This window comes from Rhineura floridana, chromosome 3 (genome assembly GCF_030035675.1).
Source record: "Rhineura floridana isolate rRhiFlo1 chromosome 3, rRhiFlo1.hap2, whole genome shotgun sequence".
NCBI classification, from domain to species: Eukaryota; Metazoa; Chordata; class Lepidosauria; order Squamata; family Rhineuridae; genus Rhineura; species Rhineura floridana.
In genome coordinates, this window is record NC_084482.1 from 197,653,711 (window position 1) to 197,678,751 (window position 25,041).

General features: G+C 43.8%; 2 protein-coding genes across 11 annotated transcripts; one reads left to right on the top strand and one right to left on the bottom strand.

Moving 5' to 3' along the window:
• Positions 1-741: 741 nt before the first annotated feature.
• On the bottom strand, positions 742-6,085 carry CSNK2B (casein kinase 2 beta). 2 transcript variants are annotated; one of them, XM_061619391.1, is made up of 7 exons: positions 5,955-6,085; positions 5,388-5,470; positions 4,874-4,976; positions 3,585-3,700; positions 2,853-2,928; positions 2,380-2,569; positions 742-1,123 (listed from the first exon to the last, which is right to left on the bottom strand). In XM_061619391.1, exons 2-7 carry the CDS (start codon positions 5,457-5,459, stop codon positions 1,033-1,035), a joined length of 648 nt encoding a protein of 215 aa, XP_061475375.1. In that variant the 5' UTR covers positions 5,460-5,470; positions 5,955-6,085; the 3' UTR covers positions 742-1,032. The 2 variants fall into 2 exon arrangements, with proteins under 2 accessions (XP_061475375.1, XP_061475376.1); XM_061619392.1 differs by lacking the exon at positions 5,955-6,085 and adding an exon at positions 5,768-5,877.
• Positions 6,086-6,378: 293 nt separating this feature from the next.
• Positions 6,379-19,573, top strand: GPANK1 (G-patch domain and ankyrin repeats 1). 9 transcript variants are annotated; one of them, XM_061619383.1, is made up of 5 exons: positions 6,379-6,621; positions 13,149-13,243; positions 16,351-16,997; positions 17,502-17,567; positions 18,644-19,573. In XM_061619383.1, exons 3-5 carry the CDS (start codon positions 16,408-16,410, stop codon positions 19,104-19,106), a joined length of 1,119 nt encoding a protein of 372 aa, XP_061475367.1. In that variant the 5' UTR covers positions 6,379-6,621; positions 13,149-13,243; positions 16,351-16,407; the 3' UTR covers positions 19,107-19,573. The 9 variants fall into 9 exon arrangements, with proteins under 9 accessions (XP_061475367.1, XP_061475371.1, XP_061475370.1 ...); XM_061619384.1 differs by lacking the exon at positions 6,379-6,621 and adding an exon at positions 12,745-12,845; XM_061619387.1 differs by lacking the exon at positions 13,149-13,243.
• The last annotated feature ends 5,468 nt before the right edge of the window (positions 19,574-25,041 follow it).

The following is a 25,041-nucleotide window of genomic DNA, read 5'->3' on the forward strand; positions in this document are numbered from 1 at the left end:
CTATCCTATGTACAATATACTGAGTTTTCAGGGGGCCCTTGTAGGCAAATAATGGATTACAATTATATAAGAATATATTAAGTGGTTTCTGGATTGTGAATTCAGCTTCTTCTCAAGAAATTAAGCCCACAATTAGAGTGGTCTACAGATAATCAACACTACAAATCCCCTCAAGTACTTTTGATGCACATTTCTCTCATTCCATTCCACAACTCCACACTCTCAGAGACCTAGGTTACCAAAATAACATTCGATATTCCCCTTTTTCAGGCAAGCACAATGTGTTTTTCAGAGCTTGGCAAAGTTACTTTTTTGAACTACAACTCCCATCAGCCCCAGCCAGAATGGCCACTGGATTGGGCTGATGGGAATTGTAGTTCAAAAAAAGTAACTTTTCCAAGCTTTGGTTTTTCCAAGGTTGAACTTGTTGGAAATTGTAGCAAGAGTTTCCAACTGTAGTATTTCTCCAACTTGGGATTTGCTAAAAAGTCCTCCCCATCCTAGAATTGAGAATTATCACAGAATAAATGTAATGTTATCCACCACAGGAAGAAACATTACAGGTATAATGTAGAAGCTAAGAGTCTGAGTTATTAATACAAAGTTTCCAACTTGTGATGTATTTTCCATTTAATCATCAGATCTATGTTCCTTTTCCTCTTTAGTGGTTTATCCTTACTGTATTTCCCCCTCCTCCATCTAATTCCCCCTCCCAGAACAAAGGCAAATCACATTCTCATCTTTTACATTTTAAATGTATTTTATTTTTTAAAAAGAAAAAAGTGCCCCACAAAGTCATGACATTCAAGTTGGTTACTGAATTTGTCTGTCACAGTCCGTGTTTCTGGGAATTAACAGAAATTTATTATTATTAATTTAAACCAAACACCAGAAGTGAGACTAAAAATCAGGCTGGACAGTGACAAAGAATAGTCCACAGGGGACTATATCAAAATCAAAGTATGAGCAGCCCTGCCTGGGGTAAAGGGAATTATCAGGTAAGGACCCTGGGCATCCTCTGGATGTAGAAGATCAACGGATAGTTTTGACTGGGCTCTTAAAATTGCTGGCGGCCTGAAGCTGCAGCTGGTAAGCCATAGGGTGGATCTTGAATCCATAAAGTCTGAAACAGAAAAGTGGATATGTTTTAAAACAGGCCAGGACGTGTGTGGAAGGAAGAGAGGAAAGCCTTGCTCAGCCACCAGATACATCAGTAAAAGATATGTATAAACTTTGTTAGGTTTCAGAGTGGACACCTATTAGGAAGACATCAACTAGAGTAGGAAGCCAGATATTTTTTAGAAAAGCCTCCGGCTTGACAGTCAGGTGCAAAAGAGAGTCTGAAGCTGTATCTACAAATCTTCTGGAGGGAATTCTGGTTAAAGAGTTCCAAGGACAATAAAACACAGTACAAAAACTGGATTCCCCACTATGGTTCTAGAGGAAAGAAAATATTCTATAGAACTAGATCTCAAAGGCTCACCACCTTCAAGAGGGGAAAGAATGAATAGCTGAAGCAGGACTCTAGAACATTGCTGACCAGGGGAGAACTGAAGATCTTGTAGTCCCTGAAATGAAGTCCTGCTTCATCTGTGGACAACTGAAGGCCCACATCATCTGTAAAGTGAGAGTGTGCCATGTCAGGTGCAGTGAATTGCTCTGTTCCATTTTAAAATTAGACTATTCCCAAGGACTTGCTCAAGAAAACAGCTCAACCCCAAATCATGCAGCAAGTCCAGTGTAGCTTTTGAGATGGGCTTCCCTTCAACTTAGCTGGAACTAGGAAAGCTAAGGAGCAGGTGACCAGTTCTGAAACTGTACCCAGCTCTCACATCTATAGCACTGAGCCTGCCCTGCCCTGCTTCCTGTGCAAATTCTTGGCGGGGTAATCAGCACAGCCCAACCTGAACACAACACAGAGCTTTTAAGCCATGCTACATCTCGGGCTTCTCAGCATCTTCATTCAGGCACTGAAATTGGTAGCAATGAGCTGGGAAGGAAAGCTGAATGGTGCTGGCCCAGTGAAATGGCAGTTCTACTCTCAGGCTATCTTTCAAAACTAAGGATGTCCCACAGATTTCTACAGAAGTCTCTGGCAAAAACCCTCCCTTGGTGCTGAGAGGATCCTTCTGTCAGGAGGCTAGACTTTTCTTGGCAAAAGTATGTGTGGCTGTGTGTGTAAGGGGTGACATCATGGTTGGGAGCATCTGTCCCCCGAGCATGTTAACTGAGAAGGATACGACTAATAAGAACAGAATGGAAATAAGAAAAATATAGATGTGGTTGGCTGAATTTCACAGCAAGGAAGAAAAACTTAAACCTATGATTCCAAAACTCTCCTGGATCATCTTCACCTGACATCTTTTAAAAGTGTCTTACCTGGGCACAAATTGATTAGCAGGTCGCTTCGGCCGGTACTCGGGGTGCACCATGAACAACATGTGGGGGAAGCCAGTCCCAAAATAGGCCCCATCTGTGTGATGGTGGCGGGAAGATTTGGGGGTGTAGACATCCATGCACTTGGGGCAGTATAGTTTAACCATGGCCTCCCCTGGGATATCAGATAAGCCTAAGAGTGAAGTAGAAGGCAAAGTTCAAAAACAAGGTGGCTTTCAGGCTCAGTCCTACCATCAAAGCATCTAGTTACAAGCTAGCAGTTTTCAAGCCTTTTAAACAGGTGATTCACCATTGTAAATTCTGAAAGTCTATATGTACAGGTCTTTGATCCTACCTACAACCCTTTCTAATTCACTCCATCTTTCTTGAAGAGGTCAAGAATTCTGGCACGTAGTTCTTCAACCCTAGACCCTCCCATTAACTCCCAGCCCCATCTCCCCAACACATAAACTCACCAATGGGCAGCATGGGCTGGTTCTCACAATAAACTCGGGGACAGTAGCCAAAGTCTCCTTGCTGGTATTTCTCAAGCTAGGAAAAAGGAAGTGTCTGAAATCAGAATTAGGACTTCCTCACCACTTAGGGGATGATAACTCCAAAGTAAGATTGGTTAGCTCAGAAGATCATCAAGAAGGTCTTTAAAGAGATCTGGTCTGGAGCGCCTCCAGCATCATCAATCATGCCGCCTGCCGAGATCAGCCACACAGGACCTCCTCTCGGTCCCACCGGCCAGAACTGCTAGATTGACCCGGACCAGAGAGAGGGCTTTTTCGATCGTGGCTCCCACCCTCGGGAATTCCCAACCTTTTGACCTTCGCCATGCCCCTTCCCTGATGGGGTTCCGCCGAGCCTTGAAGACCTGGCTATAGTATCTCTGGAGTGGATTAATTTTTATGTTTTTATTAATTGGAAAAGTGGTTTTTAGATGTTTTATTGAATTGTGATGTTTTGGTCTATATATTGTAATCGTTTATATTAATGTACGTCGCCTAGAGTGGCCGTTCATTCGGCCAGATAGGCGACTCACAAATAAAATTTTATTATTATTATTATAAGTCAATCAAAAGGAAATTATGGTATGGATTAAAGTGCCTTTTCCTCCTTGGCTCTGATTTTGATGTGGCTGCCTCAGATCATTAAGGAATAGGTTACAAGGTGACTACTTACACAACAGCACAGACACTCACCATTTGGGCAATTCCACGATTTGTGAGGATGTAGCGGGCATGGATGAGCCCATAGAGCATTTCAGCTGCTTGTTCAATCAAGTCACTTTGGTTAGGGTTGTCCTCGAGCTCCTCATCTGCAAGAGGAGAGGAAAAACTCAAGAACCCATATATGAAAAGTACAGCAGTGTAACAGAGTCTGATAGAGAGGAACAAAGATTCTCCTGGGATGTGCACTAGTCCACTGCTTAAGCAATATCTGGTATGAACAGCTTCTAAGACCACATTATACCTCAGTGCTGACACTGCACATGTACAATACTATCTCACTCTCTATCTTTTGCTCCCTTTCCTACCACACCAAATTGTAGTTGTACTTATAGATAAAACATTTACCCAGTTTGCCAGATTTATAGTTTAATTGATAAAAAAGTATCAGAAGCCTTTTACAAGTTTTTGATATTTGTTTCTCAGACTATGGGTTGAATCCACCAAAGTTATTGTGTGAGTAGAATAACCTCTGATTGCACAATTGAACTTTCACTCCCTCTCGTTTCCCACGCACCCCCCAAATCTGTTCCATCAACCCTCTGGAGCAAATTTTTTTTGTGGGGGGGAGGAGTTCTAATACGCAAACAGAAAGTTTCACTTGCACAATGACTTTGTTGGATTTAACCCCATGTAGGTAGGTATGCTTTTTCTCAGATATAGTAAATAGGCAACTTCTGATGTTAAGAGAGAATGTAAGTTGACTGAAATAAATGATAACAGTTGTTGTGTATTCCAATTCTAAAGAGGCTTGACTTAAATCTAAGAACACAAGACCAGCATTTCCAAAATGTGTGGTTTCCAAGGCAAGATGTTTCAAAATTGCAGAACCGGACCAGAAATTTACGTAATTCCTACTCCTTGCAAAACCACTGCTATTAATGAAGCCTCAAAATATTTACTTCTAATTCCCTAAGTGCACTAATGCCAGAGTATGAAATCAGAGGAAGAACTAGACATTTCTGAGCACTATGGACAATTTTATTTTAGTGGACTCTTTTAGAGTAATGTTTAGTTGCCTCTTGGTGTGTGTTGTGCTTTTACAGGAAGTTGTCTCAAATTAACGATCCCTCAGGCAGACATGCTTCAGAGGATTGAGCCAATCCAAGAAGCACCAAGATGTCCTAGGTTGGATTGCCCTGTGACCATTGAATACTTGTCCTTTTCTGCCTGTGTACACCTTATGTTCTACAACCTGTGCTGAGTTCCAAATGTCAAGTGTTCAAAAATGTGATCAGTATATAAGAAACACCACCTCTCACCTGGTTCCAAATCAAGGATCATATCCAAGGCCTGGCGATAGTGGGGAACTTGCTCATTAAGACCAGTCAGGTTGAACTTGTCTTGGATATAATCTTCATCCACCTAGGAAAGAGATACAAAATATTGGAACTCAAGATCAACCAAGTGAGCTATTCTGTGTTAGATCCAGTCAATTTGATATCTGAAACTCACTTATTCCTAAAAGTTCTTCCAAAGCTGCAATCCTTTACTTATTTACCTGGGAGTAAGCTTCACTGACCTCAGTGGGATTGGAACTTACTTCTAAAGGAGACATGTACAGGATTGCACTGCAAGTAACTAACATCCTACGATTTTCCAGCAACTCCAAACTAACCTATGAGACTCTTCCTTCCCCCAGGAAGCCCTGTTCATTGTCAACCTCCTTCCCACTACATATTCTAGAGAAAGAGAGGAATCACACTTCCTAATTCCCAGCTCCTCTCTTGCAAAATACACACACGCATATGGACTAAGGTCTTCATCCCAGCTCACCTCACAGAAGAACTCATTGCCGCGCAAGCCACAGAACCAGGAAATCCAGGACACTTCCTCAGAACTACTCATCTTCCCGTCCTCTAGTGAAAAAAAGGGGGCATCAACACCAACACTTTCACCATCACGAACCCACCTACTCTTCCAGATTATAACTACTTTATAAAACACTTCTTTTCGCAAAGCATTTAATAGGTAGTGAGAGTTTCAATCACTTCCCCCCCCCCCACTGCCAGAAAAAAATACCCTTTCGCATCCATGACTGGAGACCGGTATTACAAGATAATTCCAGAACCTGTTTCCTTCTACTTGAACATTTCCCTCCCTTGTCCGCACTAGGAAAAATGCCTTTTACAGACTAGTTTAACCTCTATCCGTACCATGCCCTTTTGCAGAGAAATGTGAGAACGACACAACTCTTCCTTTCCTTCTTATTTTGTTTCCTTTTTGTGCCCGTGGCAGACTCTCATACACCTTTCCTTAATTTTTCAGGGTCAGCTCTGTTGCTTGTACCTCTCCTTTACTTTCGGCAGAAAATCATCCTAAATCTATACCTCAATAACTCACCTCAGAGGGCTGAAGTGCCTCAAGGAGAGGTTCACGGGGAGCAAACAAGCTTTGGACCTCTCAGGCCTCTGCTAGCTTCAACCACGCACGCGCTACTCTCGCTGGTGAAAGAGCATCATGGGATTGTAGTATTTCAGAATAAGGACGGAGTAAGCCAACAAGATAGGAAAAACTACAAGTGCTAGAGTGCATTGGAGAAGGAAATATCAGGATAGTCTGTGCCACAAAGCACGCTGGGAATTGTAGTCCAAAGACCTCTAATCCTATACCTTTGAAAAGAATGGGTATACTGCAAAACTACCACTCCCAGAATATCAGTGCGAGACATATTAGTGATCATAGAGAAAAGAAAACATCTTTAGGATGCTAACCTCTAACAAGTGCATTATGGGAAACGTAGTCCAAATACTATTTCAGTTTAAACGGACAAACGAGTAGGAGGGTTTCAAGAGAATGATTATAAGTGCTTGGCCAGATAAACTTGCTATAAGCCTTTTGGAATAACAGCTTGGAGCTCCAAGGAACTTGATTAGCACAGGAAGGAGGAACGGATCCCTTATCGCAACTGCAATTCGTGACCAAAAAGAGCGATTTTGCAGAACTATACTTGTACCTCTCTAGCTTTCTCTTACGTGCGTGCGTGTACAGACATCAGGACCGCCTCGCAGTGAGTTAATTTTTTTCTTCCCTTGCTGTCGGCTTGATGAAAACCCCGCTCCTATTTGCCGCGATTGAAAAAAAAAATGCTAGTATAGCCTATTGAATGGTCTCTTGGAGGAAGGCAGATAGATGAAGACAAGCGATCGATCAGAAAGCAAACTGAGAGGGTCTGACCTGCCTGAAGGTGGCCGGTTGATATTTTGAATTAACCCTTTCTACAATATTGAGTACATATAAAGGAGAGAGTAAGTGCATCCACAGAACAGGGCAGAAGAGCGTGAGCTGCAGAGAGACCACAGCGGAGAAAAACATAAACTGTTATTTTTATGAAGCAGTCAAATTACTGGAGTGCCTTGCCACCAAAGACTGAGTAAGAACTAATTGCAGAAACGTGAGGAAAAAGAAAAGGAACCAGCTACTTTTAAAATAACATGAGTAGTTATATATGCCCCCAAGAATCAATAAAGTCCCTTCTGCCTCAATATAAAGTGAGATAGTAAAGACGTTTAGTTGGAGCATTAATTTTATTCCTCCCAGCCAAGTCCACTAAAAGTCTCAAGACTAATTTTTTCCTCCTAAGCCCTAAATCAAACCAACTTCACTTCCCCCATTTTGTCTTGTTTAACTTCAGAAGTTTTGGTCATCAACATACATATGGGAGCTGCTCTTTCCAGGTAACCTGCCTTCCACCTCATTTCCTAACAATTACGTACATAGTTCCCTAATGCATGTTAAGCAGGAGGCGACATCTGAAGAAAAATAGACTAGAAGGAGAGGCATGGTTTTACCTTAGCAACAGAGCACCATACCCTGAGTCACCTTTCCAAAGCCAGCCATATGTATTATAGCCAGATGGGGACTGGGTGCACTAAAGGAGCCCAATCCAGAACCTCTCAGGGATCAGGACCAGGCCACTTCTGTGACCTAGTAAGGAATGTGCAGTCATTGCTCCCCTGTTCCTGGAGCCAGATATCCTCCCCGTGGCTAGCACCAATAGCTAGGGCTTCCATTATGTGATTGCATGAGTGTTGTGGCCACTGGTTAGTTAATCCCTGTGATATCTTGTGTCCTATCAGAACTAAACTAATATGTAGTGATGTGTAAAGATGGTGGTGACAGCATGACAACCTGCCCCAGCTAGGAGCCACTTAAAAGAGAAAGAGAGCAGACTGTAGGAGCTCACAGGTGGGTTGGTTAACTGTGTCAATAAAACATGACAAAATTACTGCATTTTGGGGAGAAAGGGTTGCCGCCTTTTCCAGCACTAGTAGCCAAATGCTATTTTGTATGCTTTCCACTACCCTTTAAAAAATGGGGTGAGTAGACAGGGAAGGAGGTTAATTATCACAATACAATGCTGTATCAAAATTAATGAACATTTTAAGGAGAATTAAAGATTGGGTATTGTCAACTGCCACACCAGAGGAACAAAGATGCCAATTATGGAGAAAAGTGAATGAACATATCTACCCCCAAAAAGTGGATTTCCCCAAAGAGAAGGTGTGCTGACAATAAGAAATCAAGCCTGACTGAAGAGGTGTCCCATATTACAATATTAGCACTTCTTAAGTGGCAGTGTAATTGCCACTGGAACACTTTTCCCTGTAGTCTCATCCACACTTCAGTGCAAATAACTTCTCAGCTGAGATTTAGCCATTGCTGACTAGAACATCAATGTTGCTATGGAAGTGGTAGAGTCAAGTCACATTCATGAAGCAGTGCTTGAATTATGGGAGGAAAGGTAGGGGAGCCCTAATGAAATCCACAAACCCCATCTCTTGACACCCTCAAATTTTAGTCTGATCACAACATCCTACAGCCTTCTAAAAACAATAGCCAAAGGGGCTGGTTCCCCTTTACTTCAAGTACTACATGAAGAGCAACCAGATCCACTTCCCATTATTCAATGGTGATTTTCCTTCCCTAGTAAGTTACCATCCCTGATGCTGGTGCTGCTGCGCCGGCTCATTCTGTCTGCGGTGCCAGTTCTCAACATGGCTGTCATACTCAGTTTTCTCTGAATTAGCCATGCCTAATTTAATGGATATAAAGATACAAGGATCAGTACTTTCCCCCTCTTTTTATCTAACAGAGCAGCTTAGAGATCATAAGTCAGTCTCTGTCCTCAGGCTTACAATCTAAAAGGGAGGCACAAAAGGAAAAAGGATGAAAACAAGCAGACACAGGAACCAATTGTGAAAGTTACATAATACATCTTACAATGATCAACTGAAATGGAACTTTGGATTTTCCAAGGACAAGTTTTCCCTATCCCTTCTGTAATGTATGAAGACAAACCATATGACTGTTAGATCACTTGGAAAGTTCTGTTCCAGTCAGTGCCTTCATCAGTCACCATTGCCTTGAGTTCCTGTTGTCAGGCAGAAAGGCGGGATATAAATATTTTACATAATGGTTGCATTCTGTAAATTAATATCACTGAAATACATTAGCTATTAATTACATAAAGGGCCATAGCCGAGTGGCAGAGCATCTGCCTTGCATGCAGAAAGCCACAGGTTCAATCCTGGCTGTCTCCAGGTAGGGCTGGGAGAGACTCCTGCCTGAAACTCTTGACAGCCACTGCCAGTCATTGTAGACAATACTGAGTTAGATGGGCCAGTGGTCTGACTCCATTATAAGGCAGCTTCCTATGGTGTGTTCCAATGATAAAACTTGTTTGTTCATTTTAGTTAATTTTAAATTCACAATTTATTTGAATTAGTTCCATTTTTAATTTTACCTTGTGTCCATCTAAATATCGATTACTGAAATGATCTCTTGTATGATTTTTTGAGTCTGTTTTTTTACAGCACAATCCTACACACACACACACACACACCCTTGACGGCTGTGGGGATTGGATGGCATATAGTCACCTCTCCCTCAGTCTCTGTTGATGAAGAAGAGCACTGCTAGCTGGAAGGTTTTTTGCCATATTGGAAGGCCTGAATTTGTCCAGCTGGGCGGAAACCTACTCCTGGTGGTATGTGATTGGGGCAACGGCAACTTTGGATCCAAGGGATCACCCTAAGCTGTGCTAGCCTACCACACACACCTTCCACCCTGGCTGGTACAAGGCAACAGGGCTTTGAATGTGGTGGTGAATCTGCCAGCCTACCCAAGTTTGGATATATAAATAAGCTTGACTAAGGCTACAATCCTAACCCCACTTGCTTCTGAGTAGACTTGGTTTATGATTGTTCTGTAACTATTCGTTCTAATACTAATTACTAACTATAATTATTCTGAGCTAATCTGAGATCCGCTCCTCCTAGGAGGGGCGGGATATAAATTTAATAAATAAATAAATTTTGCACTGTACACTCAGTGCAGTATAGGGCTGCATTCAGCTGAGTTCTACTCAGAGTTTATTGTTATGTGCCTTCAAGTCGATTACGACTTATGGCGACACTATGAATCAGTGACCTCCAAGAGCATCTGTCATGAACCACGCTGTTCAGATCTTGTAAGTTCAGGTCTGTGGCTTCCTTTATGCAATCAATCCATCTCTTGTTTGGCCTTCCTTTTTTTCTACTCCCTTCTGTTTTTCCCAGCATTATTGTCTTTTCTAGTGAATCAGGTCTTCTCATGATGTGTCCAAAGTATGATAACCTCAGTTTCATCATTTTAGCTTCTAGTGATAATTCTGGTTTAATTTGTTCTAACACCCAATTATTTGTCTTTTTCACAGTCCATGGTATGTGCAAAGCTCTCATCCAACACCACATTTCAAAGGAGTTGATTTTTCTCTTATCCGCTTTTTTCACTGTCCAACTGTCACATACAGATCAGGAATACCATGGTCTGAATGATCTTGACTTTAATGTTCAGTGATACATCTTTGTATTTAAGGACCTTTTCTAGTTCTCTCATAGCTGCCCTCCCCAGTTCTAGCCGTCTTCTGATTTCTTGACTATTGTCTTCATTTTGGTTAATGACTGTGCCAACGTATTGATAATCCTTGACAAGTTCAATGTCCTCGTCAACTTTAAAGTTACATAAATTTTCTGTTGTCATTACTTTAGTCTTCTTGATGTTCAGCGTTGTCCTGCTTTTGTGCTTTCCTCTTTAACTTCATGGTATCGCCTGCATATCTTAAATTATTGATATTTCTCCCTCCAGTTTTCACACCTCCTTCATCTTGGTCAAATCCCACTTTCTGTATATGTTCTGCATATAGATTAAACAAATAGGGTGATAAAATACACTCCTGTCTCACACCCTTTCTGATTGGGAACCAATCAGTTTCTCCATATTCTGTCTTTACAGTAGTCTCTTGTCCAGAGTATAGGTTGTGTATCAGGACAGTCAGATGCTGTGGCACCCCCATTTCTTTTAAAGCATTCCATCATTTTTTATGATTTACACAATCAAAGCCTTTGGTGTAATCTATAAAGCACAGGGTGATTTCCTTCTGAAATTCCTTGGTCCGTTTGATATGTCTGGTGCCTCTTCCCTTTCTAAATCCAGCTTGGACATCTGGCATTTCTTGCTCTTAGTGGTTAGAGTGTTGGACTACGACCTGGGAGACCAGGGTTCAAATCCCCACACAGCCATGAAGCTCACTGGGTGATCTTGGGCCAGTCACTGCCTCTCAGCCTCAGAGGAAGGCAATGGCCACCTCTGAATGCCGCTTACCATGAAAACCCTATTCATAGGGTCGCCATAAGTCAGAATCAACTTGAAGGGAGTACATTTTATATGGTAAAAGCCTTTGTTGTAGAATCTTGAGCATTACTTTACTTGCATGGGATACTAAGGCAATAGTTCAGTAATTACTGCATTCCCTGGGATACCCTTCCTTTGGAATTGTGATGTATATTGAACGCTTCCAGTCTGTGGGCCACTGTTTAGTTTTCCATATTTCCTGACAATTTTTTGTGAAAATTTGGACCGATTCAGTCTCAGTAGCTTGTAACAACTCTATTGGTATGCCATCTTTTCCTGGTGATTTGTTTCATCCAAGCTTTCATCTCACATTCTAAAATTTCTGATTCTTCATCATACAGTGCCTCCGTGATCCTTGCATCTCTTTTATAGTTCTTCATTGTATTGCTTCCATCTTCCTTTTATTTCATGTCCATCAGTCAGTGTGTTCCCCTGTTGATTATTCAACATCCCTACTCCTGGATTAAATTTCCTTTTAATTTCTCTAATCCTTTGGAATAGGGCTCTTGTTCTACCCTTTTTCTACCCAGAGTAGACACACTGAAATTAATTAAGTTAGTCATGCCTATTAATTTCAATGGGCCTACTCTGACTAGGATTTGCATTGAACACCAAATATATATTCCTGTTAATCATAATCCAAATAAATTTTTAAAATGCAAAGTTGCTTGGGAAAGCTGTTCCCTTACAAGTCTAGTGGGGCATAGTGTCGATTGTTCTAACAGCCAGCCGTTTTTTTCATTAATATATCCCCATTAAAGAAGCCTGCACTCCAGAAAGAACAGGACCTATGAGGAAAGTGAGTAGAAATATGTAAATTAGGTCAACGGCTGTTAAGGGAAACCAGTTAGGAACTGGATCGCCTCGCATTCGAAATGGCGGGAAAGAGCACGACGCAACAATAAGGGGGGGGGACGCGGTCCCTCCTCCTCCTGCGCATGCTTCTTACTCCGAATTGCCAACGCCGACTGAGGTACCTGAGCGTAAGGGTGGTCTCGAGCACCTATCGCGCATGCGTCAGAACTGTCAACAAACTAATATTTGTGTTTATAGGGAAGGTGGCCCCGTGTATGATAAGTGCACTTTAAACGTGTATGTTTTATAAATACTATGGATATTTTGTTTTTTTTAACCCACCCACGCTCAAGCAGATGCTGCTCGTAAGCTGTGCATGTGCTTTTCAAAGCAGCAACAGCAACAAACTCTGCTCCCCCTCATTATTGTAATACTGCATTGTCACCAAGCACGCTCGGCGTTCCCTCCTATTACCAGGATACGGCCTTGGCACATGCGCTGACAATCCTCTCCAAAGGTCGCGCGTTGCTAACAGAGTAAAACCATAGAGATTGAGTTTATGTAAAACGAAAGAGTTGCACGTAGGCTGAACTTCCGGTGCAAATTAAAAGCTGTCATTGGCCGCAGAGTGGTCCCGCTCTGACCCTTCGCACAGAGACAACATTTTATAACGGGAAGTGATTTTATAGGGGAGAGTAGCAGCTGCAGTCTTTATAGCAGAATGCCGTCCAAGTCCTATTCAATGCAGCGGAGCTTACTCCCAGGGTAGGTGGAGTTAGGTTTTAGGCTGCAATCCAATACATGTCTATTCAGATGTAAGCTCCATTGGGTCCATTGCGACTTACTCCCAGGTAAGGCTGCAGTCCAATACACACTTACCTGGGAGTAGGTCCCATTGAACCCAATGAAGCTTACTTCTGAGTAGACGTGTATTGGCTTGCATCCTAAGCGTGTATTGGATGATTGCACCCATTGTCTCTTACAGCAAAGCAAAACAAAAATGAAATTATGGTTCTAAATGTTTCTATCTCTATGATTAAAATGCGGCTCTCTGTTGCGCCTGCGTAGAGTGGAATCCCCGGCGTGTAAGAAGCTTCCTGTTTTGTTTCTCTCGTTGGTCTGGAATTCTTACGGCCCAGTTCTCGGCGGTAAAGCAGAACCCGGTGAGTGTGTGTGTATGCGCGCGCGCAAGGGCGGGGTATTGCGAGGGGGGAAAGAGCTAGGCTGCCCAGAGGCTGGAGAGACAGCACCCGACACGCGCACCCGTTGATTCCTGCTTTAGGGGCGGAGAGAACTCTTGACTTAGGCTGTGTACATTTAACCCACATCTCTTCCCCCTCCCCCGAGAATCCTGGGAACTGTAACAAAAGTACTGTGAGGGGGAAACTACAGTTCCCAGGATTATTTGGGTGTGTGTGGATGTGTTTCAAATGTTTGTCGTGTGTGCAGCTTTAACCCAGGCTTAACACCTTCACCCAGGTATCTTTGGGGAAGGGGAGGTGTCACAGTGGCAGAGCACTTGCTTTATATGTGGAAGGGCCCAGGTTTCATCCCTCATTCCTCCGGTTAAAAATAATAGGTTGGTGGTGAGGGAGTGGCCTGAGATCTCTTGAGAACTGTCTCCAGTCAGGACTTGGCTGCTCTCTATTTTTCTATTCTTGCTGTCTGCTCCACTTTCTTCTGTTACCTTAGTTCTGTTGAGTCATTCCCAGCTTTGGCTTCCTTTCTTGAGCATTGCTCTGTCCTTTGCCAAATGCTTGGTGCTTCTATCTAATTGCCTTTTGCAGTTTCTTCAGGTAGGCCCAAGCATAGCAGAGCTCCCATAGCTGATCTTAATGCTGGAATATCTGTATGCTTTAAGCAGTGTTTTGAATGCTGTGCTGCCTTATTCTATGGGTAGAAGTAACTCAATGAGACATTCTCCTAAATAACCATGTATAGGATTACACAACCTTAAAGGGATATATAAATGCAATTTTTACATTGATGAAATGTATTTTTGGTGGGAGGAGGGGATGGTATTTTGTAGCACAAAAGATACCCTAGCTTTGGCTGAGTATTTTGTACTGTTCCAATTGAACAACATAGTATGTAGTACCTGATGTGGTGTTCAGCATCTTGACAACCTTTGTTTTGCTTTTAAAGTAGGTTTGTATCCTTATGCTTATGAAGACAGGCTTAAAATGTGTGGGTGGGCGACATCTTAGAAGCTAAAGTGGCCCTAAGCAGGATTCCAGTTAGTTGGAGAGCAGGATATCAGTGTTCTGTCTAAATCCTTGCATCTCCTAGCTGTGCCTAGCAAAACAAATTATACAAAATAACAAATATGTGCAAATTTGTGATATTGTGATATTTGCCTGGTTTGGGTGATTGACTGAAGCTCCATAAACCACATTTTATGAAACTGTAAAAGAGTGTCTGGTCTAAGCACCCTCCTCTCTCCATCTCCCATTGGACGCTGTCTTTGACATGAACTGGCAACTCTGGTTTAAAACAAGACAAGGGCATACTCACTGGCGCTGGCGTGCAACAAGGGAAGCGAGGAACCTTCAGTCCCAACCTCATTCACAGCTTCATAGTCTATGAAGCCTTGTACAATTGTCTGAACCATCCTATTGGGTTATAGAATTTAGGTTTTTTAAAAAAGTTTAGATTTCTAGCACCGAGTACAGGCCGTGTTCAGAGCCAGCGCTATCAGATGGCCAGGGTGGGCACTGGCCGAGGGCCCAGGAGCTCACAGAGGCCTCTCACCAATCTGAGCCCAACCCTGCCCAGGGCTGTGGAGTTGGTATGCCAAACTTTCAACTCCGACTCCTCTATTTTTCTGCTGTCCGACTCCACCCAAAATTGCTTCCAACTCCACAGCCCTGGAAAGGGCTGTAAATGACTTTTTAAATTGGAAGCTCTCATAGGAGCATTTTTATCGCTGCCTGAATATGCGCTGATCTTGGCATCACAGCATTTGTCTTCATCAAAATGTTTTCCATCTTGAGTTATGGTGAAATGCTCAACTACAGCTGACTTCATGGGAAGCTTCTTTGACATTTTGAATTTATATTTTAAAAAATTTGTCAATCAAAATTTATTTTGAAGTTGAAGTCGGTACATTTCTACCGACTCCGACTCCACCCAAAATTGCTTCCGACTCCACGACTCTGACTCCACAGCCCTGACCCTGCCACTCTGGCACTTCTGCTTACGTTGTTACCACCTCTGCCACCTCCTTTCTCCTCAGAGCCTGCTTGGCCACTCTTCCTTCTCTGCATGCTTGGCGTGGGCTGCTACTCATCTTGGCTGTGCTTGCTGGGCCGTAGGAGTTGCAGGCAGATGGCAGGCCTCGGGGGCAGGAGGGAGGCTTTTGCTTGCGCATCTTGGGAGAGAGAAGAGGCACTGCTGCTGCTGCTCCTGGCACTGATGCCAGGTTAAGGGGGTGGGTGCTCACTTGTGCTGCAATAGGCTGTGGCGCCTCTTCTTCGGTGTGCACCCAGGGACTTCCCGCCTTCCTACGCCTCCTTTCCTGCCTTGGGGGCCTGCCGTCCACTGACGACTCCCTCCAGCTCAGTGAACATGGCACGAACAGTGCTGTGCAGGGAAGGGGGCTGTATGCTCAAGGGCCCCCAAGCAACCTGGAACTGACCCTGTGTGTACTCTGCACTTTATATAAAATTTCATTATTTTGTAAAGAGTGTTGGAATTTTACAATTCTTTAAAAATAAGCAAATAGAGCAGATTTTTAGCTTTTGTTATAGTTTTTATGACTTATTTTGGTTTTACCAGTCACAGGGAACATAGGAAGCTGCCTTGTGCTGAATCAGACCATTGATCCATTTAGCTCAGTATTGTCAACACTGACCAGCAGCTGCTTTTCAGGTTTTCCGGTAGGGCCTGTCCAGCCCTATCTGGGGACCCTGAGAACCTGGGACCTTCTGCATGCAAAGCAGATGCTCCACCACTGAGCTATGGCCCTTCCTCTATGGAGGGGCAAGGAACTACGCAGTGCAATGAAGACCCATCTCCAACCTCTGAAAATTTTATTCAGGCATCACACTGGCTTCAGAGATTTCAGCAGGCATTTGCATGCACGCTCTAGTTTAAAGCATGTCTAGTTTCGCAACCTGAAAGAGCTAGCAGTGTAACTTAGAACTTCTGCTTCCATTTTTTTTAAGGGACCTGTGGCCCTGTGCTACAAAATTGCAGCATACACTGTCTTTTCCATAGCAAAGAATGGCTCTTCATGTAATATGTAAATCTCTGGCTCCTCTTTCAACAGGCTGAGAAGATCTAGGTTGCATCTCTAGCTTTGTAGCCAGCGGTACTATACTTCAGCATGAACCATGGTCCTCAGCTGATTGCCTTTACACGTGCCCAGGAGGAATCGGATCTCTGGAGAGATGGGCATGTCCAGAAAAAGAGCTGCAGAGGCTCCCGTATTGCTGGCCAGGAGGAAGACAACACAGCAGGCGAGGCAGCGCGCAGCTTCTATGAGAGCCTTTTGCTTCAAACTAATTCTGGGAGACCCTCACAGAGGAAACGAAAGGTGCCTTACGTATGCGACCAGCCAGCACGAGAAGTTCCTCACACCCACAACCATCTGGGACAGACAGGCAGCCGCACAGGGAATAAGTTCTTGAAAGCTGCCCAGGATGGTGACCTGAAATCTCTGCGGATGCTGGTGGAGAAGGAAGGGTGTGATGTGAACTATAGAGATGGTTATTATTGGACAGCCATTATGTGCGCAGCTTATGCTGGACAGGTGGAGGCCGTGAGGTATCTCCTGAGCTGTGGTGCTGCCTGGGTGGGGGTTTGTGAGCCACAAGGCCGGGACGCTATGGATTTGGCTGAGGAAGCTGGACACCAGAACGTGATAGATGCCCTGCGGGACAGTGAAAGGCCCCACGTGAAGGAGGAATCTTCCAGGTGAGCTTCCTTGTTCCTGTGAGTTTTCTAGAGGAGAAAAATCTCCAAATGGATTTACTTTCAAATGCTGCCTTGGATTATTTCATAACCCCAAGGTTGCCTAGCAATAATGATACAGTAAGCTGTAAGAGTGTAAAAATTGCTCTCTGCTTACGATGGTAGCTACTGCAATTGAACTGCTGCAGTTGTAGACACCAGAAGACCATCTAGAACAGAGGTAGTCAATATGGTGCCCTCCAGTTGTTGCTGGACTACGAACTCCCAGCATCCCTAGTTGTTGGCCATGCTGGCTGAGGCTGATGGGAGTTGGAGTCAACAACATCTGGAGGACACAACATTGGATATCCGTGATCTAGAGACCATTCCCCATCACAAAACATGCATCCCTCTCTTCCTGTATTCTGGCCTCACATTTTCTTTCCCAAGTTCCGGACCCAAATCATAAGAAGAGCCCTGCTGAAGCCAACCAAAGGCTCCTCTAACTTGGCATTTCTGTTTACACAGCAACCAGCCAGGTGCTATGGGAAGCCCACATTCTTCTTCCAATATGCAAGCTCAAGTACGCCACAGGTAAAGAGAAGATGTAGCCCAGCCAAACAGCTTCCGGCAACTGAAGCTGCCAGTGACTTACTGGGTGCAGCCAAACCCGTTAATATCTTTCTCTGACCCTCACTGTCTTCACCTTCTAAAATTGTAGTAGGCAGCCTTTGAGGTCCGTAGGTGACAATGTCAAAACCTTGTCTCCTGCGTTCGTATGAAGCTGCCTTATATTGGGTCAGGCTGTAGGTCCAGCTAGCTCAGCACTGTCCATGCCAGCTAGCAGCAGCTCTTCACAGACTCAGGGATTTCCCAGCACCTGCCGCTGCCCAAGATCCTGTGAGTGGAGATACTGAGAATTAAATCTAGGGCTCCTTTATGCAGTGTCTGCTCTACCACTGAGCTATGTGGGTCTCAGCTGGTCAGTCACCCCTTTTTAGGACCTTCCTCAGCCAGGTTGTGGCAGTGTTCACACGGATGAAAGTAAAGGGTATTTGATTCTTCTGTGGGGTCATTCTAGAAAGTCCACCTCCACTTGCCTTACAAGTAGACTAGTGATCAATGAAATCCCATGAGGATATTGCAGAGTCCTCTGCCCTAGACAGAGATAACCTGGAAAAGGGCTGGCATGATCCTGTGGCAACAGTTGAAGACATTTGACAAGCTTTTCTAGCTGGCTGATTTTTAAAGGTCTCTGAATTGGGTGTTTGTGCTGTTTTTAAACCTATTTTTTTGAGGCAGCATGCTTCTGGATTCCAATTGCTGGAAACAGCAGGAGGGGAGAGTGCTGTTGCGGTCAGGTCCTGCTTGCAAATTTCCCACAGGCATCTGGTTGGCCACTGTGAGAACAGGATGCTGGACTAGATGGGCCATTAGCCTGATCCAGCAGGGCTCTTCTTACGTTCCTATGCTTGTAAATCACCTTGGTTGTGTGAAAGACAATTCATAAATCAATAATAATCTTCACCCAGGCAATCCAGGGAGAGTGAGCACATCCTCACCCCTCCAAAAGAAATATGTGCTTTCTCCTCACCTTTTCCTGTGAAAAACACTTTGAAAGTTAACTGAAGTTACCAATTTCTCCAGTGTAATTTTCCTTCTTTCTGCAGTTTGCAGACACCAGCTGAGAGGAAATATTGTGCTGTGTGCCAGATGCAGTACAGTGAGGACACCGTGGCTCTGCATGAGCGCTCCACCGCTCACCTTTTCAACCGGCACGACCCACTGCCACCCACCCGCTATCACATCCCTGAGAACAACGTGGGCTTCCGGCTGATGGTGAAAGGAGGCTGGGATCAGGAAGCTGGCTTGGGGCCTGAGGGCGCTGGCCGCAAATTCCCAATCCAGACTGTCCTCAAGCGAGATCACAAAGGCCTGGGCTTCTGCAGCAACCTCAAGCCCAAGGTTACCCACTTCGATGCCCGTGACCCCAGCGCTGTAGAGCGACCTGTAGATCAGCAGCCCAGGAAGGAAAGGGCAGCAACAGTGGGGAAACGAGAAGCCCAGCGCAGAGAGGCCAAGGCCACAGCTTGGGAATGCAACCTCCGTACTTACATGAACCTTGATCTTTGAGCTCTTATTGGTTAGTTGTCTACATAATCACTTAATGAGCACTCTTCCTCCTTCTGGCCCAGTCAGAGAGACAGAGCTGTGTTGTGAGGGGGAGAAGTCTGTCAAAGGAAGGTTGAAAGAGCTACTGGCACTTGCTGGCCAGTAGCCGAGGGGGGGGGGACCAGATCTACAACTGGCCTTGTACCCTTGAAGCAATTTTACGTGTGATCACTTAAACAACGTGGAAAAATTAGTGGGAGTAGTCTCCTTCAGTCTAGAGTAATCGGCGTGGAGTTTCCCAAATGTTGCAATAGGCCACAACATAGCCATCGCAGGACCTCAGGTAAACAGGCCAGAGGGAGGCAGAAAGTCAGAAAAAGCTGTTGGCATCCTTACAGGATTGCCAAGCGAAGCAAAAGGTCAACATCTCTGTCTTCCCTCCTTCACCTCAAGATCAATTAAAAAATAAAATATTTGCCTTCACTCTGCATGGTGGTGGTTGTTTTGTGTACTCTGTGCTGAGAATAAAATGGAAGACTCTACCAATAGTAATCCAAAGTTTGCTGCAAGAACAGTTAAGTTATGCATCCTATATAAATTATATAAATCCAGTTACATAGCGTTACAAAATAAATTAGATAATTTTGCTTAGGGAGACATTTTTATTTTTATTCTCACTGAGGGGCAGTGAGCTATGAAGGGCACTGAAGCCCCAGTCCCTGGATATCTTAGTCAACCCTGCCCTCAAGGTGTCCCAGGTTTCAGTTGTTTTTCAGACTTTTCAGTGTGTAAACACAGCCATAAGGGCTAGAGACTTGACTTTTAAAAGATCTTCAGGAAGCTGGATTCTGCACCAATAATTTTTTCAATGTTCCATAGAGTCTTGGTGCCCTGTCCAGGGGGTTGTCACTTGGTCTCTTGGGCTACCCAGGACATGGGAATACTTTTGGGTGCTGAGCTCTTGGATGAAGAGATTTGTGCCTCTTGGGACAATTTTCTTGCACATAATTTGAAGGGTAACTGCTGTGCAGTTCTTTCAGCAACTAGTTTATCTGGAGGGCTGGGTCTGAAGCCAAAGCCCCCATCTTATCCATTGTCGTTGCAGTGATCTCTTTTGCCATGGTTGGCTACTCAGGGCTAAGGAGCATCCATCTGGGAGCCACCAGCTGCCTGAAGTCTGCGCATAAGCTTTTTTGCGTCTATGCTTCCAAACAACAGCAGCATAACTTGAGCAACGAAGTAGTTCACCTTTGCTAATTGTACCTCCAACTGAGTTCTCGCTACTGAGGCTTGAGAATGTTGATACCCAAATGCAGGAGGGAGGCACCAAAACCAAGAGAGGAAGCTAATTCCTCAAGAATGCCAACGTCAGTAATGTGCAGTGAAATGTTTTAAGGTCAAAAAAGCTATTTCTTGAGCACGATACATTTCAGTTCTAAACTATCCTTTCTCAAGGGCAGTCCGTAACAGATAAAACATTAACAAATATCTAAACTTCACCCTGATTATTACAGCAACAATTAAACCAAAACAGGTTTGTCCTACTCATGAGCAAACTTGTATTTAACTCATGAGTAGCCCACCTTTAAAACAGCTAAGTATGTAAGAAAGGCCCTGCTGGATCAGGCCACTGGCCCATCTAGTCCAACATCCTGTTCACACAGTGACCAACCAGATGCCTCTGGGAAGTGCAGAAGCAGGACCTGAGCACAAGGACAGTCTCAAGAACAGTGGTTTGCAGAAACTGGTGTTCAGAAACATACTGTCTCTGACTATGGAGCGGAGCAGAGCCATCACGGCTAGGAGCCACTAACAGCCTTAAAAATAATAATAATAATAAATTCATTAGTCACTTGATACCCTAAGGTCCCCAAGTAACTTACACAATATTAAAACAAAAAACCAAATAAAACACACTATAAAAACATGACAATAAACAATAACAAAACAATAGTAATACCACCCCCACACAGCCACAAGAAGGTTTGGTAGCAAGTTAAACAAAAACAAATCTTAAGGTTCTTTTAAAATCCTAATCTGCTTTCATTGTTGCTGCACCTGCTTCAAACATATCTTTTTGGAAGTAGAATTATGAAGAAAACTACAACAGAGATAAGAAATGGTTTTCTATTCATAATTCTATTTTCAAAAAGATATGTTCAAAGCAGGTGCAATAATAATGAAAGCAGAACAAAGAGAAAGAACCTTGGCTCAGTTTGCTCTTGAGTAGGACAAACCTGCTTTGGTATCATTGTTGCTGTAATAATCAGAATGAAGCCACCTGGGTTAACATACCAGGCTTATTATTTATTGATGTACTGAAGTATTTATAAAGTTTATAAGTAAGAGCTCCATTTATTCAGAGCTACTTTTTGAAATCTCCTTTGCCCTAAGGATACAAAGGGATTTTGGACTTGGAAGTTTCTTTTAAGGTAAAAAATTGTTGGGTTTTGTCCTTGTTATAGAAAAAAATTGTGGTTGTTCCCATGAAGCTTTCTATTGTTCCTGATTGGTCAGTATTTTGTTATTTAGGAAGTCTTGTTTATAACTTGTAAGTTTTAAACAATTTAGTAATGCTTTTATCTTTCCAATGTTTTGAAAGCTTTTCATGCTTACGTTTTTCAGTTATTTATGTATGTTTCATCTGTTACAGATTGCCCTTGAGAAGGGGGTGTTTAGACCTGAAACACATTGGGCTCGATAAACAGCTTTACTGCGTGTTACTGACCTTGGCATTCTTGAGGAATGTTTTCTCTTTTAGTTTTCTTGAAAATGTTGATGCAAGCCCACCACAATTTCTAGTGCTTCCTCGAACTGTCTCTCTCACAAAAATGAGAAGCAAAATGAAAAGATGTTAATATGCTTGCTCCTTTCAGCATGCTGGCAGCAGGGAATCTCCTAATACTGAATGCTGGTTCTCATAGCCTGTCTAAAGTTTTGGACGAGTTAGAAATTAGTCTTCTGGGAGCTGAAGAATTGAGCAGCAGTGCCTGGATTGGTTCCATTAATGAACATTGAAAATACAGGATTATAGTTAAGAACCCAAGAAGAGCCTGCTGAATCAGGCCAATCCAGTCCAACATCCTGTTCTCATAGTGACCAACCAGGTGTCTATGGGAAGTCTGCAAGGAGGATCTGAGTGCAACATCACTCTTCCCCTCCTGCGGTTTCCAGTAACTGGTAGCTGGAAGCATATATAGCCTCTTCTGGCTACATGTTTCTAGGTGCTAGGCACACTTTGCCTTCATGCTCTGCTTGTGAGCTTCCCAAAGGCATCAGGTTGGTCACTGGGAAACAAGATGAGGACTAGAGGGGCCCTTGAGTGGATACAGCAGAGCTCCCCTTATATTCTTAAATCAGTGGGTATGCCTCCTTCAATTTTTGAGCAAAAATGACAATTATTAGGGCTGTGCGCAGACCCTCCTCTTTGCTCTGTGGCTCCAATCCAGAGGGGGGCATCAAGCAGATGTGCCCTCGTTCAACCTGGGGACCACCCACTCCAGCTCTGGGACACTCCTGAATAAGTTCAGGAGGTGGGGCTAATGTTTAATCGGTAAAAAAACCCCAACCAAATTAAACATACAGTGGGGAGAGGAAGGAGGTGATGCGGAAGTAATCAAACTGGGCGGAAGTAATGAGTGGGGTACCACAGGGCTCGGTCCAGGGCCCAGTGCTCTTCAACATTTTTATTAATGACTTGGGTGAGGAGGTACAGAGCATGCTTATCAAATTTGCAGATGATACAAAATTGGGGGGCACAGCTAATACCATGGAAGACAGAAACAAAATTCAAAGGGACCTTGATAGGCTGGAGCATTGGGCTGAAAGCAACAGCATGAAATGCAAAGTTCTACACTTAGGAAGAAGAAACCAAATGCACAGTTATAAGATGGAGGATACTTGGCTCAGCAATACGACATGCGAGAAGGATCTTGGAATTGTCGTTGATCACAAGCTGAATATGAGCCAACAGTGCGATGTGGCTGCAAAAAAGGCAAATGCTATATTAGGCTGCATTAACAGAAGTATAGTTTCCAAACCGCATGAAGTATTAGTTCCCCTCTATTCAGCACTGGTTAGGCCTCATCTTGAATACCGCGTCCAGTTCTGGTCTCCGCACTTCAAGAAGGATCCAGACAAACAAACAGGTTCAGAGGAGGTCCACAGTGATGATCAGGGGACTGGAAACAAAGTCCTATGGGAAGAGACTGAAAGAACTGGGCATGTTTAGCCTGGAGAAGAGAAGACTGAGGGGAGATATGATAGCACTCTTCAAGTACATGAAAGGTTGTCACATAGAGGAGGGCCGGGATCTTTTCTCGATTGTCCCAGAGTGCAGGACACAGAATAATGGGCTGAAGTTGCAGGAAGCCAGATTTCGACCAGACATCAGGAAAAACCTTCTAACTGTCAGAGCCATATGATAATGGAACCAATTACCTTGAGAGGTAGTGGGCTGTCCAACACTGGAGGCATTCAAGAGGCAGCTGGACAAAATGCTTTGATTTGGATTCCTGCATTGAGCAGGGGGTTGGACTTGATGGCCTAATAGGCCCCTTCCAACTCTACTATTCTCTGATTCTATTCATCTCACACACAAATACGCACAGCAGGGTCAATCCTGCTCAGGTTTCCTTCTCTTGACTCATCAGCTGTTGAGCCCAGTGAATGATCCTGGCGGTGGTTATTTGCAAGGAAAGCACCTTGCAAGATTCAGGTTTCTTGCAGGAAAGCATCACCTGCAGGATCACTCCCTGGGCTCAGTGGCCAATGAGCTGACGGAACAAACCTGTGCAATGCAGGTTTGCAAACTAGTACCCACTGTTGAAACTGTTTGTTGTCTCTTTAAGGGGAATGGTTTGGGTGTAACACATAGAGAGGCCTAAAGGGATATCTTTTTATGTAACCCCTATTGAATATTATGAGAAGTGAAAGCAACTAGTTTTCCTGCTTTTTCTCTCTTATTCTCTTCCTTTTCCTCAGTTTGTAGAAGCAGAGTTTGGTGTTTTTGTAAACCAAGTGTGTCAATTAATAAATATAATCAGAGTCAAAGAAGTCAACCTTCCAAGAACCATTTTTCCTGTTAAGAAGACCTTAGCTGTTGCAACACCCACAGTGACCTTGTGGGGCAGCAGCAGCGTTTAGGAAGGAGAACCACAGTTGGCTCTTCTCCCTGACTGATGTTCCACCCTATGACAGCCATCTGTCACACTGGGTTATCCAATCGTAAAAAGGTCCAAATGGGCCTAGTTTGGCTCAGGACTTGGGTCTTGGCTGAATCTGATACACAGTTCTAAGCAATTACACTCCTGTGTTATGCGGATGGTGTTGCACCCAGGGCACTCTGGGTTCAAATGTTGCAGAATCTGAGCCAGAGGGGAGTGTGAGAGCTTCAGGACTATTCCAGCCCCCTTCCTTAAAACTCCAGTTTTGATCTGGGGAAAACAAGCGAGAGACAAGTATGCATATTCCCAATTGCTCAGTAACAAATAAATCTCCTTTCATCTTCTTGCATTATGGCCCATAAATGCACTTAACATTTTATTAATACTGAAAATATATGTATATGTATAATTTCAAAATAAATACTTGGCTACCTGGCCTGAAATCCCCTCTCAGCCTTGAAGCCCCCTGGGTGACCCTGTGCCCCAGTCCCTCTTTTCGCAGCCTAGCCTACTTCACAGAATTGGTTCTGAGAGCCAAAGAAATGGGCGGACTCCATGGACGCTGCCCTGCCTCTTGGAGAAAGGGTGGGCCACAAATGGAACTAACAATCCAATTTGAAAACCTCAGGGTTGTAACAAGAAGTTCTGCACCACTGGCCGACTCTCCTGCACTGTTTACTGAGTGTAAAAAAGGGTGGGGGAGAAGGAGGGGGGAAAGCCAATTACTATTCTAGAATGCTGCAGTTTGACCTTTGTCCTGGGAAATGGGGCCTGGCCAACTGCGCTCAGTC

What these genes read in the sequence shown, in the direction of transcription:
- CSNK2B (XM_061619391.1), bottom strand. Translation starts at nt 5,459, where the DNA reads ATGAGTAGTTCTGAGGAAGTGTCCTGGATTTCCTGGTTCTGTGGCTTG. An exon ending in GATCCTTGATTTGGAACCAG is followed by an intron (nt 3,701 to 4,873) that starts GTGAGAGGTGGT and finishes CTCCTCTTGCAG; the next exon opens with ATGAGGAGCTCGAGGACAAC. An exon ending in CCAGCCCATGCTGCCCATTG is followed by an intron (nt 2,570 to 2,852) that starts GTGAGTTTATGT and finishes CTTCACTCTTAG; the next exon opens with GCTTATCTGATATCCCAGGG.
- GPANK1 (XM_061619383.1), top strand. Translation starts at nt 16,408, where the DNA reads ATGAACCATGGTCCTCAGCTGATTGCCTTTACACGTGCCCAGGAGGAA. An exon ending in GTGAAGGAGGAATCTTCCAG is followed by an intron (nt 16,998 to 17,501) that starts GTGAGCTTCCTT and finishes CTGTTTACACAG; the next exon opens with CAACCAGCCAGGTGCTATGG. An exon ending in CAAGCTCAAGTACGCCACAG is followed by an intron (nt 17,568 to 18,643) that starts GTAAAGAGAAGA and finishes TTCTTTCTGCAG; the next exon opens with TTTGCAGACACCAGCTGAGA.